Source organism: Fusarium mangiferae, assembly GCF_900044065.1.
Source record: "Fusarium mangiferae strain MRC7560 genome assembly, contig: FMAN_scaffold003, whole genome shotgun sequence".
NCBI classification, from domain to species: domain Eukaryota; kingdom Fungi; phylum Ascomycota; class Sordariomycetes; order Hypocreales; family Nectriaceae; genus Fusarium; species Fusarium mangiferae.
This window is the reverse complement of record NW_024573923.1, coordinates 113618-130102: the sequence shown is the minus strand read 5'-3', so window position 1 is coordinate 130102 and position 16485 is coordinate 113618. Positions and strand designations below refer to the sequence as shown.

At 51.6% G+C, this 16485-nt stretch overlaps 6 protein-coding genes across 6 annotated transcripts; 2 read left to right on the top strand and 4 right to left on the bottom strand.

The window, feature by feature from the left end:
* Positions 1 to 24: 24 nt before the first annotated feature.
* FMAN_16064 (uncharacterized protein) lies at positions 25 to 1920 on the top strand (the record flags this gene model as incomplete). Its single annotated transcript, XM_041828160.1, has 1 exon — positions 25 to 1920. The coding sequence occupies one exon, from the start codon at positions 25 to 27 to the stop codon at positions 1918 to 1920; it is 1896 nt and encodes a 631-aa protein (XP_041679051.1).
* Positions 1921 to 2698: 778 nt separating this feature from the next.
* FMAN_05058 (uncharacterized protein) lies at positions 2699 to 4296 on the top strand (the record flags this gene model as incomplete). The annotated part of the gene is made up of 2 exons (XM_041828159.1): positions 2699 to 3247; positions 3298 to 4296. 2 exons carry the CDS (start codon positions 2699 to 2701, stop codon positions 4294 to 4296), a joined length of 1548 nt encoding a protein of 515 aa, XP_041679050.1.
* A 682-nt stretch (positions 4297 to 4978) lies between these two features.
* On the bottom strand, positions 4979 to 5801 carry FMAN_05059 (uncharacterized protein; the record flags this gene model as incomplete). The annotated part of the gene is made up of 2 exons (XM_041828158.1): positions 4979 to 5487; positions 5537 to 5801. 2 exons carry the CDS (start codon positions 5799 to 5801, stop codon positions 4979 to 4981), a joined length of 774 nt encoding a protein of 257 aa, XP_041679049.1.
* A 1344-nt stretch (positions 5802 to 7145) lies between these two features.
* On the bottom strand, positions 7146 to 8233 carry FMAN_05060 (uncharacterized protein; the record flags this gene model as incomplete). Its single annotated transcript, XM_041828157.1, has 2 exons — positions 7146 to 7197; positions 7251 to 8233. 2 exons carry the CDS (start codon positions 8231 to 8233, stop codon positions 7146 to 7148), a joined length of 1035 nt encoding a protein of 344 aa, XP_041679048.1.
* A 1186-nt stretch (positions 8234 to 9419) lies between these two features.
* On the bottom strand, positions 9420 to 10664 carry FMAN_05061 (uncharacterized protein; the record flags this gene model as incomplete). The annotated part of the gene is made up of 1 exon (XM_041828156.1): positions 9420 to 10664. The coding sequence occupies one exon, from the start codon at positions 10662 to 10664 to the stop codon at positions 9420 to 9422; it is 1245 nt and encodes a 414-aa protein (XP_041679047.1).
* A 1690-nt stretch (positions 10665 to 12354) lies between these two features.
* FMAN_05062 (uncharacterized protein) lies at positions 12355 to 16209 on the bottom strand (the record flags this gene model as incomplete). Its single annotated transcript, XM_041828155.1, has 1 exon — positions 12355 to 16209. The coding sequence occupies one exon, from the start codon at positions 16207 to 16209 to the stop codon at positions 12355 to 12357; it is 3855 nt and encodes a 1284-aa protein (XP_041679046.1).
* Between the last annotated feature and the right edge of the window lie 276 nt (positions 16210 to 16485).

Here is a 16485-nt window from a genome sequence, read left to right as displayed (position 1 = left end):
ATCGATGAGTTTTGGGATAAGGAGATGTCACGAGTCAACGATGAGTTCCTCTTTGGCGCTTCTACTGGTCTGCTTGAGCACGGATACGGTGAGCGCAATGGCATCTCTGAAGGGCACGCCTATGTCGTCATGGAGGCTCGTACTCTAAAGTCTGGCCAGCGCTTGGTCAAGCTTCGCAATCCTTGGGGTAAGGTCCGCAAGGGTATTTGGGAGGGAGCTTGGAGTGATGGCTCCAAGGAGTGGACTACCGAGGTGCAGGAGGAGATGGACCACAAGTTCGGCAGCGACTCTGTTTTCTGGATTTCTTATGAGGATCTTATTCGGAAATATTCTCACTTCGACCGTACTCGACTCTTCCGCGATCGAGACTGGCGATGCTGCCAGCGCTGGATTGGCGTTGATGTTCCGTGGAAGGCGGCTTACCATGAGAAGTTCCACATCAAGTTGACCAAGGACTCGCCTCTTGTTCTGGTTCTTTCACAGCTTGACGGTCGGTATTTCAAGGGTCTTCATGGACAGTACTCCTTCCGTCTTCACTTCCGACTTCACTACGAGGACAGCCCCAATGCCGAGGACTACATTGTCCGGTCCCACGGCAACTATCTCATGGAGCGTTCAGTTTCTGTTGAGCTACCTGATCTCCCTGCCGGCAACTATGTCGTCTACCTCAAGGTCACTGGCGAGCGGGACTCCAACGCTCAATCTGTCGAGCAGGTCGTCAAGCGCGAGGCTGCCGACAGAACTGAGAATGAGAAGCTCGCTCAGGTTGGCTACGCTTATGATCTAGCCCACAGCAAGGCTTGGGACCACATGGACAAGGTCACCAAGCTTCGACAGAAAAAGGATCAGAAGAAGGCATCTGCCAGTCGTCAGAAGGAGCGTCGCCGCATGTGGGAGAAGCGCGCTACCAACCGCGACGTCACCAAGCAGCAGACCAAGAAGAACGCGGACAAGAGAAAGCGACGTCGCGCAGAGTGGGAGGCTGAGCAGAACCGTCTTGATGAGGAGTTCAACGCCAAGGTCAAGGCTGAGCGCGAGCAGATGAAGAAGGAGAGGCTTGCTAAGGCTGAGGCTGAGAAGGCTGCTGAAGCTGAAAAGAGGGCTCAAGAAGCTGATGATGAGGCTTTGAGACAGAAGACTGAGGAGATCAAGATTTCGGAAGACAAGGATGAGCCTGTCGTCGTTGATGAGCACCACAAGGATCATGACGACGCGGTTATTTCCGTCTCAACTGGATCGCCTCACTTGACTCCCAAGTCTATGGACTCTACAGCCGAGGGTGCTGAAGAGAAGCAGGAAGTTCCTCCAGTCAGCGGAGGACCTCCAGCTCCCATCGAGGAAGAAGAGCCTTTCCCTATCCGCCCTCGGCCTGCCTACGATTCTGCAGGCGAGTCATCCGACTCTCCCGTTGAAGACTGGGAAGCTCTCTACAGCAGCGACGACATGGCTCGCAAGCCTCGCCTTACACAAGCCAACCAAGCTGCCGCCCAAGACGACTACGACTCGGAGGAGGAAAAGATGCCAGAGCCCTGGAACGCGATCTGCATCGTCGGCGTGCGCGTGTACTCCAAGGACGAGAACCTGGAGCTGCGCACCGTCATGGAAGGCGGTGAGCTTCTAGAGGGCGGCATGGGCTCCAAGGGCGCCGCAGATCTCGACAACGCTCAGTCCAACGCGGGCGGTGGACGAGCCGACGACAAGGATGCTTCCAAGACGAAGCAGGATGACGACAGGTCGTATCCCCCCGTCATCCGCAAAGACGGGAAATACGTGGAAGATGAGAATACATCTGGAGAGAAGTATTCCTCTATCCAGAGCTATTTCCACATTGACTCTGCTTTTACGACGAGGGTCAATTCTCCAGCCCCGACACCTTATGAGCATGATCGGAGGTTGGAGTTCCCTGCTGCTAGCCGATAAGGCTTGAGCTTATGGAATTCTGTTTGAGAGCGTATTAGAGATTCTAGAATGATCATGACTCGAGGGTATACGGTATCGAGATGATATAGATTATAGGTTAATACTTGATATTTTGGGAATAGGATGAATGGAAGGATGATAGGCGCAGGTGTTGGGATTCTTTCAGGAATGATGACATGAACCGTTTTTGTTTAGCAGAGATATCAAGAATGTTTTGAACAAGGAATCACAATTACAAACAACTTCAGTTTCCTGAATGATACCATTTTGAGCTGATTGATGTGAGACTTGCGACAAAGTAACACAAATGGCGGCATCAGCCTCTCCACGTGCAAACAAACACAAACAGGAATGCAAATTCCACGTTCCAGGTCGCAAACAGTTTGGACTGCAGTCTGCAGGTCCTGAGACAGCCTGTGGCCATGCGCTAAACGTGCCTAGACGGGCCAGGTTAGTCCCTGGAAATCACGAGTCAGCTCCTGTAACCGAGCTTTTTTGGAGGCGTCAGCTGCCTAGACTGTGTGGAGCCTAGGCACCTTCATGGAAAGTGGGTGCGATAACGGAAGCTTAGCTTATCGCACCCCAAGCAAGTTCCGTCATCGTTCAAGCTCTCCCCCGTTTGGTCCGTATCTCAACTTTCTTCTTCCCTTTCATCTCGTGTAATTATTACCATTATTACTTTCTTTATCTTTCTTGTACCATCTATTATTATCGATCCCATCATGTAGTCATGGGTGAATACTAGTATCTAACATTACCTACCTATATCACATTCAACATGGCTTCTTCTTCTTCCAAAAGCTCTTTGCGCCGTAGTCATGGCGACTCATCCGGAGCCTCGTCTGGACATTCGCATCCACGATCAGCGACACAATCTCGACTTTCAACCGCGCCCTCTATCGATATCGACACTCTCGTTAACCACCTCCTCGTCGCGAAACGATCGCTTTCTTCCATGACTCTTGTTCTCCGTGCGAATGAGATCGCGAATGATGCTAGGCAGTCACATGATGATGTATCCATCCTAGCTGCGCAAGCGGGCTTCTTACGATCGTCTATACTGGATCAGACGGCGATTCTTGTGAGAACTAGGAGGAGCTTGCAGAGCACTTATGAGTGGGGAAAGAAGGACTTTCGAAAGCTGGTCAAGTCGATGGACTTGGTCGATGGGCAGCTTGATCATACTATGGAGATGCTGCGCGAGACTGGGGTTGAGAGTGTTTTTAGACCTCAGGGAGAAGAGAGACGAAGTCTTCTTGATTTTATTGATGAAGGGGGCGTCGATGGCGTGCGCGAGGCGATGAAGCAGAGTATCCAGGAGCTACAGGTAAGCTACCGAGCAAAAGGCATCGCCAGTCATGCGCTGACACCGACCAGGCTATTCAGCAATCTTTTGACGGAGATCTACTCCGTTTCGATAACGACATCCGGAACCTGAAGAAAGTGGTGGCCGATACGCCCAGCATACAGGATATACCACAGGGCAATAATCCATCGGCCGGCGAGATCCTCGAGAGTCTAGTCGACCATTCAGCCAACATGGCGCAGCTCCTCGCATCGCTGAACCATCACTTCGACATGTGCGTCACCGCGATCCGAACGACCGAAGGCGGCGTAGCTCTCGCTCGCCGTAGAGCTGCCGAGGCTACACAATACCAAGGAAATGACGGGGTCTCCATTTCGGGCGTCATCGCCGAACAAGAGTCTAATGTGTCCGACCTCGAACCCAAAACGGCGAAAGACCGAGCTGAGATGTTAAAAGTCGTCGTGCAGGACGCACGCGAGGTCGACGACGTGGTGCAGGAGATACAAGAGCGCCTCACGGCAATGGAGCAGGATTACACAGTGCTGCAGGAACAGCACGACATCTCAAAACAGGCCTACACGGGCATGCTACAGGCATACGCTATTTTGGGCGATATCGGCGATCGACTCGCAGACTACCTCGCGGCCGAGGGAGACTTTAAAACACGATGGGACATGGAAAAGGAGAGCGTCTTTGCCAAGTTGCAAGAGATGCAGCAGCTCAAAGACTTTTACGAGCGCTACGCAAGTGCGTACGATAGTCTGATTCTCGAAGTCGAGCGGCGTCGCGCGGTAGACGATCGCGTGCGCAGCATCTGGCGCAAAGCGCAAGAGAACGTGGACAAGCTCCTCGAGACAGACCGCGTGTCGCGCGAGGCGTTTCGGCAGGACGTGGGGGAGTTTCTGCCGACGGATCTGTGGGCGGGTATGCAGGGTTCTGCGAAGAAGTGGACTGTTGTGAAGGAGGGTGAGGATGAGGGAGATGGAGAGGTGCAGCCGTTGAGGAGGAGTGTTGTTGAGGCGGCGAAGGAGAGACTTGCGAGGGCGGGGGAGAGACGGGGAGTGAGATAGGAGTGATTGTTAGATATGTACGATTGGAATTGATAGCTGGGATGGCGTTTTGGATAGGGTGGTTATCTGGGATTGGGAGTAATACTCTACATATTGCTATTCTTGAAGTCGGGTTTATCTGACGACTGTGGCATCTTAACTAGGTAGCAAGGCAGCGCAATAACTCCTTATTTTCCTTGCTTGTATTTGTGTAGACGATAGGATCTCTTGATATCGACCCTGTTAGTTTCCAAACGTTGCATACTTGTGACGGCTCAACGGCAGCTAATATTAGTTGCTGCTACTTATAAGACGTTGTGTCGAGGCGTGTTGCTTTGATGCTAAACATATTATGATGCCCGGGTTATCTCCAACGAGCTATACACGGGCCGTGACGAGGCTAACTAGTCTATTTTTTATAGCTTCTGTGTAGATCCCGTAGACGACGGACACCAGTCTGTGGATGGTTGTCAACCACGGATATCAACTGCAATTCCTCATCATTTGTTGGCTTGAATGCAGGTTGTTATTGTGACAAAATAAATTAAGTGAGGGTTATGCTAAGATCTTAAAATGCTATGCAGTTGAGTTTCGTAAAGATCGTGATGATTTAAGATTCCTATACTCCATTCCATGTTGCTGTCATTATTCCGGCCGTTTCTCATTACACACAAAATAACCTAAATGAAACAATTTGCGCCCTTCACTTCAACTCTTCGTTTGGACTGTTGAAACAATCTCCAGAGCTACAGGCAGTATCTGAGTCAAGATCATCGGGCTTGATGGATGACAAGAACTCTGTCACTGAGCTCATGATGAAAACGTGCAAGTCCTTCTCGTCGGCAGAAACCACATCGGAGAAGATAGGCGATAGCTTGCGATAAACGTCTGAGGCGATGTCTGGGTTGATGGTGACAATGTTGCTGAGGACATCGGCGAGCATGTGCGTTGCTCGAGACATGGAGCGAGCTCCTGTTCCTCCTAGCGTGGTGACGGAGTCTTTGACTGTGGCTTGCAGTTCTTTTGTGATGATGTAGACATTGCTGAGAAGAGTTTGACTATCGTCTTGAGTAAGATCAAGAGTTGGACTCCTGTCCATGATGGAGACTGTTCGGGAGAGTGTTGCTCTGATGCTGTTCATCTTGCGAACGACTTTGTGCACAGCCTTATCCTTCGATAGTCTCTCAACCTTAGTTTCCTCCAAAACAGATTCTTTGCCGTCTGTTAGTAAATGGAGTGACAGGGGGTATACTCGACATACCGATATCATCACATCTCTCTTTGATCTTCTCAGCAACACGATCTACCAAGCTAACCAAGCTCATACCCTTGCGGCTGATCGAGCGCTTGACGCGAGAAGTGGGTCCTTTATTCACTGGAGCTACAGTGACGCCAATGCGCGGTGTAGCAAAGTCTGGTAGACGGCGAGCTGCAAGTGTCTCATCTCTGACGATGACTGTCTTGGACAGGGGCGCAGCCAAGACATCAGTGAAGAGCGCGGCTGTGAGGAAGAGTGTCAACTTCATGATGAACAAACTCCCGAAGAAGAAGAAAATTTTAACGAAAGATAAGGGGGATGAGGAGCAGAGCTGGGGAGTTCTTGGCATGGAGAGGACATCACAGCCTTATACTCTGGGGGAACACGCTTGGCTTGACTTGCATCTCATCAACGGTACATCATCAGCGCCGATCTTGTCCTTTTTCCGCAGGGGATGTAAAGCTTAACGCGGGAGGATCTGCAAGTTCCTGAGGTTAAACCTTAGATTGGGCTGTAGCATTCCCCCCCTGCGTCGAGGGGGAAAGAAAATACTGGGTGCTACTCATGCCAGAAACAGCAGGCTTTGAACTTGGTGTTTTTCTTTCCGGCCAAGCCTGCCCCCTCGTTCAGAAAAGCTTGGTGTTAGATGAAGAGTTTGGTGTAACCTGGTCTTGGGCATATTGGTATTGGGGGAGAAGATGGCGATCGCTGCGGGCGATTATCATGGCTGAAGATCTTGTTTCTGTTGGGTATGGGATGAGTCTTACAAGAGAGCATCAAAGCAGTATCAAACATCAATAAATAATTATTACCAGTGATTATCTACTGTATCACTATATCTTTTTGTCTTTAGAAACTCTGCTGAAGATGATGACCGCAGTGTCAGCGAGTTCATCCCCCTCCCCCCCGAAAGCATCAGAGCTGAGCCCAATCTCCTCTCCTCTCTACTATGCCAAGTCCCATCAATCCCTCACCACCAGTGACAGATAACCGTCTTTTCACATTCCCATGCCCACCCCAAATCGCAGATCTGCAGAACCTGAACTACCGGATTAGTTCCCACCCAACTCCGATAAGCTTCTCCCTGAGACAGCCCACATTCCTTCCCCCTTTTCCCCTACGCACCTATGATCGTTTCAGGCATTTTGTGTTCGGCCGCCATGGTTTAAAATTGAATCATAGATCTCGGTTGTCTCGGCAGGAAGTGACCTGTCAATCAGTTGATCAAGATGAGGCTTGAGTTAAATGGGCTGCTTTTGGTATGGTGGGCGGAAGGGTGGGACGGGAAGTGAGGAGCCACCCATCTGTAGTTTACAAAAGAGGTTTAGATGTCTTGGTTGACGGGAATTGGGTAGAGCTTAACTGTGACGGGAATATGGGCGAGGCGTTGTGTCGTAGATTGTGTTTTTGCGAGGCGCGGATGAGGCTGAAGATGGGCGCTGGGCTGATATCCAGCATCACTCCAAGCAGCCTCAAGTCGAGCTGCGGATCGTGGTCTGCTGTTGTCCTTTACCGGCAGACTTCCGGGGAGACTTGTCTCTCTAGTGCTGGTCAAGTCTTCCCCATGGATTGTCACCAAAGAAGATCTCTTCAATCCTACCCTTAGAGTCGTCTAGTTCGTCGTTGTCTCGTCACCAAAAGGTTTCCGCCCATACACAACAGTCCTGTAGATCGTCAGCAAACCCACATCCGCTCCTCTAATAAGGACCCAACTCACGTCTCAATCCATGCACATTTACTCTTATCCTTCATCTCCTTACGAAACATCCCTAGCAACACCTGGACCTCCTCTCTATACCACCCTAGCAGATCCATGAGTAGCAAATTCGCATACCCTTCAATACTCTGCTCCAGAGCCTCTAGGAACAACTCTCCTGCTCGTTTTAGCCTCTGGTCACTGGGCCACAAGTGCATGGGCGCCTTGATCTTCTTCTCCACGATGTCGACGAAGCCTGCTGCTTTGAGGTTATCGCGCATCGTATGCCCTTTGGAAACGGCGAATGAACGGCCCATTTTCTCACCGGCGGTGTAGAATGCATCAGCCCAGGTGTTGAAGACGTGGTCGGGGGGTAACTTGACGTGGTCGGATTGGAGCTTGACGTCCATTTCTAGATCTTGGATCCAACCTCCTGGTGCAAGGTGTGTATATGCCTTGCTGTACAGGTTGACCCAGTCGGGAACACTGCCATACATAGCACGGATGTGAATAAAGTCGAAGTGGTTTTCAGGCCACGTCCAGTCGAGGAGACAATCTTCAATGACGAACTTGACGTTTGGAGGAACCACGACTGGTTGGATAGGACTTAGATCTGTGCCTGTGACTTCAGCCTCTGGGTATTCATCTCCAAAGTCAATCGCCCAAATCCCCGTCCCCGTACCGATATCCAACACACGTTTCGGTGCTTCAATAGGTGCAAGAAATAGTTTCTCATCGAGAGTGAAGAACAGTCCGACATGCGTGAGGTCCAGACCATGATTCTGCTGCGCATCATTAGGCGCCCAATACTCGGTCGACTGACTATTCTCATACGTCCTCCCATAGCGATTTCGGTACGCAAGAATACTGCTCGTTATCGACACCGTCGACATATCACCAGAAATCGACTCTCCATCTTCATCATCGGTCAGATCAGCGAGAATCTGCTCGTTTGGTTCAGTTTCCGGCGACGCGGACTCGGAATACACGACAGGTGGTCCCATTGTGTTGGTGGCTTGCTCAATGCACGTTTTTTCCCTGCCGGTTGATTGACTTGGAGTTAGATTACAGGAAGAAGAAGAAGAAAAATGACGCATTCTTCAGCTGTTGGGTGTTGTTTGGTCTTTTTACGTATCATGCATCGATTACCGAACTATGTAGTAATGATCTTCTGTGCCCCGCAGGGATCTAAGTCTGAGACAAAAATGATGTGTCTCATTTTCAGAAGCACGATGAAGTGTTCGTCGCAGGGATCCATCCATCCATCAACACAAACACGCATATGTATAGTTGAGGTGAGTAAATATTATCTGTAAGGTACAGTACAGTATTGATGTCATGGAGTGACGCAAGTTGGGTTAATAGGTATTTGTATCACGGATCGAGGACTGCTTCTTCATTACTCTGAATCATTTTGCAGGCGATCAATGAGGGCCAAAAACGGGTGGCCGGGACAAAGGCTTAGCTGAAAAGCCTCCAAAAGTAATATTATCAGGCAGCAGTCTCGGGTTTCTTCCAATCTTTGTGAATAGCTTGAGCCACTCCAATCAGATGGAGGAAATGCCTAAGTGGTGCATCATAAGCCACACATCACCAAGCTAGCCAAGGAAGCTCACGATGCACTGCAGCAATGTGCAGAGCTGGAGTCAAGCTCCTGTACGTGCGGACCAATTGCATAGAGGTACAAGAGTCGTAGGCTGGCGGGAGTAAGCTGCCATGAGCAAGTTGTTGAGCCAAATGCTTGTCTTTGACACATTCCATTGATCTCGTGCATCAATAGCCTATACTAGTGAGTTTAGTTCAAAGTGATCGGTGTTATAACACTTGCGACAATGACAAAAGCCCGCGGGTTTATATAGGCTATATCTAACCTTGAGCTACAGAGCTTGGCTAGCACTAAGCCCAAGACATTCGGAGCTGAGCTCCGGTGTCTCACCCCCGTACCGGGCCCGTGATAATTTCCTATTCAGGCAATGCACTCAATACCTCCACTACTTCACTACCAGCGTAATTCTTCAACATAAAACTTCACTTAAAAGAACGAAACAATTCCTCAAATATCTCACATTGAATACCCCCACAGGAGGCTACCCGTAAGTAAATATCTACATCAAATGAATAATATATACCCCCTCCAAGAAAACAAACAACATCCCCAGGAAGCTTATACACACACATCACCACTTACACTCAAGCAGTGCAAGCAGGAGCGTCAGCAGTGACGGTGACGTAGTGGGTCTCGGCAGCAGAAACAGTAACATATGAAGTCACGATAGTGTTGCTACCGGCATTGCCATAGTTGTTGTTGCCACCAGCGTTGTTGTTGTTGGAGCCCTTGGAGCCGGAACCAGTCTTGTCAGATGAGCTCTGTCCAGTGGGCTTGGGCACGGGGTAAGCGTTGTCCTGAGTCTTAGTAACTGCGGCGGTGTTAGCGGCTGCGGAGATTCCTTGGGCCGTGTTGCTGGGTGTCGCGGGTTGGGTGTCGTACTCATCACCATCGTCGGCAGGGCACTCATCATCATCACCGGTCTCGGGCTCCTCATCCTCATCGCAGTCCTCGTCATCACCGGTCTCAGCGGCAGCAGAGGGAGTGGGCTCGTCCTCGTCCTCACAGTCCTCATCGTCACCCTCGTCAACGGGCTCCTCGTCGTCGCAGTCCTCGTCGTCGCCGGCGTCGGGGGTAGTGGCAGTGGGCTCGGGAACGGCGGTGGTCACGCTCTCGAAGACGGGGCCAAGGGCGGAAGAAGTGACAGCGACGGCCTCGAGGGTGGTGGCACTGGGCTTCTCAGCGGCAGGGGCGGAGGTAGCAACGGGGGCAGCAGAGGCAGCGGAAGAAGGCTTGGTGGATCCAGAGCCGGAACCAGAGCCAGAGCCAGCGCCGACGACAAAGTCGACGCAAGACTCGTAGGTCTGGTCGATATCAGGAGCATCCCAGAACCACTGGAGAACACAGTCACCAGCCTTGGTGCACTCACCACCCAAGCTCTCGGGGAGAGTGACGCTGAAGGCAGTGTTGTTGGGGTTGAGACCAGCGTTGGCAGCATAGTTCTCGAACTCGATAAGAGGCTCTCCGATCATCTTATCGGTGGAGGTCTTGACAACGGAGACGTTGGCATAACCGGTGTGGGGAGCAGCGATGTTGACGTCAAAGTCAATCTTCTCGCCGAGCTTGTAGCTCTGGACATTGTCCTTGTTGTCGTCGAACTGGAAGCCCTTGCACAGCCAGAGGTTGCACTCCTTGGCGTCGAAGTTGGATCCGACGACCTGCTTGATGCCCTGGACGTTGCCGTTGATGTCGGCCGACTGCTGGTAGAAGGGCTGCTCGCCGCAGGCAGCCTTGAAGGCGTTGCCGGGCTTGCGGGGGGGAGGAGACTTGACGAAGCCGTGGGCGGCGACGAGGGGGAGAAGAGTAAGAAGGGCGGCGGCGTTCTTCATTTTGGCGGTAGATATAAAGTCTTTAAAAGATACAGGTAGTTTATGTGAATTGGTTCGTGAGAGTCTCTAGGACCAGATGTAAAGGTTGTAAAGAGTGGGTTTTGTGAATTGAACGGCCGTCAAGGCTCTGAACGAAAGTGAATGATTGGAATGAAAGTGAAGTACAAAAAAGTACAAGAAAAAAAAGAATGGCGAATCTGGTCCTTCGAGGTCCGTGAAAGAATAGAGGTTGAAGAGAGAGAAGGGAGCAAAAAATGAGGGTTGCTCAAGTTGGATATATAGTCGAGACACAGCTCGGCGGATGACTTCTACACAGGGTTTAGCGATGGGGATCTGATACTCGGCGTCTGAGGCGAGGCGGTGGACCGTGGGCCTCGCTCCGTAGTCAATCTCGTTGATGTTGGTGATCCTTGTCGTTGGGTGTAAGTCAGACGGCGAGTTGATGCTGGGGTTTAGACTACAAGCGCCGGTCTAGAAGCAAGGCAGATCATGTTACTCTATGATCTTATTCTTAATCATATTCTCCAATCTATTCCTATCACTTGTACCGAGTTCATATCAACTTTGGTATTATAATTCTCTGTTCATACAAACATGTTTAGTTTCCCATCAAAACATGTCACTCATCCCGTTTCGTCCCTCTCCAAACCAAACACTCAACATCTCGTCTCCCTTTCTAAGCGATCACTCAGTCAGTCCCCCCATGTCTTACACCGTCGCCAAGGCCCGACTTCACCGGAATTCGAATCTGCCAAAAGACAATTCGTCCGGCCTGTTCAACCGCCCTCAGGTCTTCCCCACTGTATCTATCAACCCCTTGTCAGGGCCTGTTTGGAGCCAGCGCAAGGGGCGCTAAGATCATTGGTGGAACATCCAACGGCTGTGTTTGAGCCTCAAGATGGAATGATAGAAAATGTCTTGAGCCGCCGAGATTAATTATAGAGGTTTTTCCGGGCTTGTCGCTTATTCATGATGACCACTTGCTCCTATCTTCGCATAGCACCAACACATTATTCTCAGGATGTAGACGATCAATTACTTATCCTACATATAGATAATTCGCATTCGATACGACCCGTTTAGTGGCTTCAGCACTAACAACAAGCATAACATCATCGCCAAAGCATAACGAACCCCTGCAAAGTGGACCAGCCCAGCCCTGTATCCCCCTCCAAACAAACGCCTCTCATCCACGGAAAAACTCTCCCCCAAAAACTTCGAAACCCGTCTCCGACAAACACCAACTCCCTTGTTTCAGGATGACATGCGGCCAAGGAACGCCCACCTATGCATAATTATAAACATCCATCGTCTATTCTATTCTTCCGCCTACGATTAATTAGTCCATTGACAAGCCGGAATTCGGCAGACAGGCCTTGCCCCTCGGCTGGACGAGTACAATTTTCGGATTCAGGGGGCATGTCACTGCGGAATAGTGTAGATGAACTCTCAATCAACTCGAGACGAATTTAATAGATCTTTTCGTCAATTCATCAGTTTTGCAAACTCATTAATGCTTCACCCATCACGGCATTGCAGTTCATCCCTCCCCCACGTGGTGAAACATGCAGCCAAACACTACTCATTTTCCATCCCAACATATGATCCGATTAACCTACCAAACAAGACAACATATTCCTGAGATCATAAATCTAGATACAAATTTTGTTTCACGCCATGCATAAACATTCTAAATCGGCTCATCACGAGGCTCAATGAGAACCTCGTTAACAGCAACATGCGGCGGTTGACACACAGCATACACAATGGCGCTAGCTACCTCTTCGGGCTTGAGGACCTCGGCACCCGTAGGCTCACCGTACTTCTTCAGCGCCTCCTGGTCCGTCGACATGCCCAGCAGGTCCGTCGCCACATTTCCGGGCTGCACGGCCGTGACCCGTAGGCCAGAGCCTGCTGTCTCCAGGCGCAGGGCCTGGAGCGTCGCTTCGACGAAGAATTTACTCGCCGAGTAGACGCCCAGACCCGGGAAGACCTTGCGGCCTGCATCGGAGGAGATGGCCACAATGTGGCCTGCGCCTCGGGATAGCATGCCTGGGACTGTGGATGACAGGCAGTGCAGAAGACCCTTGCAGTTGACGTCGACGGTGCGCTCCCACTCGTCGGTCTGGTTATTCGCCATCATGGTGAAGTACATTACTCCCGCGCAACTAACAAGGATATCGACCGGTCCCAGCTGTTCAGTAGCTTCTTTCATAAGAGACTCCACCTGAGCCTTGTTTGTTACATCCGTCTTGTGGATGAGAACTTTGCCGCCGTAGACGCTGATCTTCTTCTTGACGCCTTCAAGAGCTTCAGTTCGACGAGCAGCGATGGCAACGTGTGCGCCTTCTTTGGCGAGACCAGCTGCGACTGCGGCGCCGATTCCAGAAGATGCGCCTGTGACGACGGCGACTTTTCCTGCGAGACGGCCCTTGCGGCACTTCTTGGCGACGCCGTTGACTTGTTCGCGACGAGGAGGGCGGGAGAGCCAACCGCGGGCGTAGAAATGTCGCATGTAGATCTCGAGAAGACCATCGTTCATCTTGGGACGGGGGACGTCGTACTTGTCGAGTGTAGGCTGTGTCTTGCCGTCTTTGAGGACGATGACTGACTTGAGGACTTCCACGCTGGGCATACCACCACGGAGGATGTCGACTGTGAAAGGATCGTCGCCGGTCTTTCTGTTACCGCGCTTCTCCCACCACAGAGCAACCCAGTCGTCCCATGGTAGAGTCTCGGTAGGGTAGCCCAGCTTGGCTAGGGATGCGAATAACTCTCCAGAGGGAACGGGAGCAGGGTCGCCGAGATGGTACATGGTTTGCTCGGTGTCGTTGGTGTGGTTTGCGAGGGTGACGATGGCGTCGCTGACAAAGTCCACGGGGGTCATCTCGATATACCAGCCCTCAACATCGGGAGCACGACCAAGTTGGAGGGACTCGATGAGAATGGCGTTGATCAAATCCCAGGCGTTGGTTGAGCCAGAGACACTGTGGCCAGAGATGGTTCCGGGGCGGTATACGCGCACGGGAATACCACGACGGCTAGCTTCGTTGACAAGCTTCTCAGCAACCCACTTGGTCTGGCCATATCCATCCAACAGCTTAGTAGGAACATCATCAACATCGATGACAGTATCCTCACACCAACCAGTATGCGAAGGTGGAAGAACGCCATTGGTAGAAACGTGATGGACAGTTGCGCCGCTACGGCCAGCGAGACGAAGAATCTCACGCGTGCCCATGACATTAGCATTTCGCAGCGCAGCATAAGGATAGACAAGGTTAACGGTAGCGGCAGCGTGAACAATGACCTGCACACGAGTAGCCAGCTCATCGAAGACATCAGGGGCGAGACCGAGACGCTTTCGGGTAAGAGTACCAGGCAGGATCTCAATGCGCTCCAGGAGATAATCCTCCCAGAGTCCGAGATCGATCAAGTTCTTTCGGATACGTGCCATACCAGCGGGTGCACAGTCCTCAACAGGTTCAGGGAATCGCACGAGACAAATGATCTGCGCATCTGTAGAATCGACCAAGTTCTTGAGGAGGAAAGCACCAAGGTACCCAGTAACACCAGTGAGGAGAATAGTCTCAGCATCTCTGAGCGCACGCATAGGAGTGCCATTACCCTGAATATCTTCAGGGAGTATGGAGTCTGCGCGAAGAACAGCGGGGAGATCAGCCTGTACCGCAGCAGTGTGGCCATCACGAGCAGCCTTGATAGCTGAAACATGTCCCTCGAGAGTCGGTGTTCCAGCAAGAGGAGCCAGAGGTACAGGAAAGCCAAAAGTCTTGGTAAGTCGGCCAGCAAGGTCAGCGAGAGCGAGCGAGTGACCACCCAGGTCGAAAAAGTCGTGCTTCGGTGTGATGACGCTGGCGGGCATGTTAAGCGACGCAGCCCATAACTGAATGACAGTCTCGGTCTTGACCTTGATATTATGTTCCTTCTTCTTTTTCTCAACAGGTCTCGGTGATCTTGGAGATGGTGGTGCAGGCAGAGCCTTGAGATCGACCTTTCCAGAAACGCCATGTGTAGGGAGCTCTTCTAGCTCAACCCAAACTGAGGGAATCATGTAGTGGGCGAGATGGTCGGTGAGGGCACGTCGGGCGACGGGGCTGTAGCCATATTCATCAACGAGAGGAATGGTTCGATCTCTAGTCTCACCCTTCTCACGTACGATGTAAGCAACAATCTGTCTCTCCAGACCTTCACCGTGAGCTACGACTGCACAGTCACGAACGGCGAGGTGCTTTCGAATGGCGCTCTCGACGGCTCCGGGCTGGACAGTGTAGCCACGAGTCTTAATCATGCCGCCGACTCGGCCGGTAATCTCCAAAAGGCCATTAGGAAGAATGCGAGCCAGATCGCCAGTTCGGTACATTCGCGCGTCCTTATCTCCAGCGAAAGGATCGGGTTGGAATGCCTTGGCTGTTGTTTCAGGCAGGTTGAGGTATCCTCGTGCTAAAAGCTTACCGCCAACATAGAGCTCGCCGCTATCACCTTGGTTGACTCTGTTGCCAGCCTCGTCCAGAACATAGGTGTGCTCAGGGTCCGTTGGAGGACCAACAGGACACACTCGTGTGTCAAAGTCGACAAAGGTTCTGATGTCTCCAACAGCAGTCTCGTGGGTCTCGCAAGCACTGTAGACGTTGAGAAGACGACTGTCAGGGAGAGCATCCATCGCACGGCGCACCAGGTCTGTAGTGACCACCTCACCGTTCAACCATAGCGAGCGAAGATGAGGCAATCGCTCTCCCAGCTTAGGATGCCGAGACAGAACTGTCGCCAAAAGTGTAGGAGTCATGAGGGTATCGGTAATTCGCCATTGTGAGAGAAGCTCGACGAGAGCAAGTGGGTCGTAGCTGGCGTGGTCGGGAATAGCGACAGTTGTAGCACCTCGAATCAGAGGTCGAAGCATCTCCCAGATAAAGAACACATTACATGCCACCCTATCACCGGGCTTGAGATCACTAACAGCAAATCTCAGATCGTAGGAGCGAACTGCCGCCCTGTGGGGATTCATAATACCCTTGGGCTTTCCTGTCGTACCAGAAGAGTACGACACAAACAGCAAACGCTCCACATCATCATCCTCTGGCAGCGATCTCCTCTCATCCAGATGAGGCGAGATCTCTCCCCTGGCCAACTTGTCGGGACTATCGACAACAATAACCGGGGTTTCAGAGGTGAGGTTGCCCGAGTACTCAGACTGGGTGAGGATGACAGTTGGCTTCGCATCCTCGATGACATCTCGCAAGAGGCCAGCAGGGTACGCAACCTCAAGTACCAGGAACGCACCTCCTGCTCTGAGGGCAGCGAGAGCGGCGATAACGTAGTCTGCGCTCCTGCCCATGAGGACACCGACGAGATCATCGCGGCCAACACCGTAGTCACGCAATCGCTCGGCTAGGGCCCATGTTTCTCTGTCGAGCTCTGCGTATGTGAGGGATCTCTTCTCATCTTCGAGGGCCACTGCGTCTGGAGTAGCTTGGGCCTGCTGCTCGAAGAGAGCAGCGAGATCCTTGTTGACATCGATAATTGACATGATGCCAGGCGGGATTTGTGTGAAATTGTGAATGGGAGGAGGGAGAGAATGAGGTAGGTAGGTAGTTGTGCTGGAGGTAGAGATGAGATGAAGCGGTGGGTGGGTCACGCGACCACTGGGCTAAAAGAGATGTCGGTGACGGGTCCGGTAATGTCTGTCTGTCTATCCCCAACAATTGGCCGCCCACGTACGTACACTACAGTTCGTATAGTACGGAGTAGATGATATCCTTTTCTGGGGGCTCGGTAATGTTAGTCTGTGATCCCCAAGCGAGGT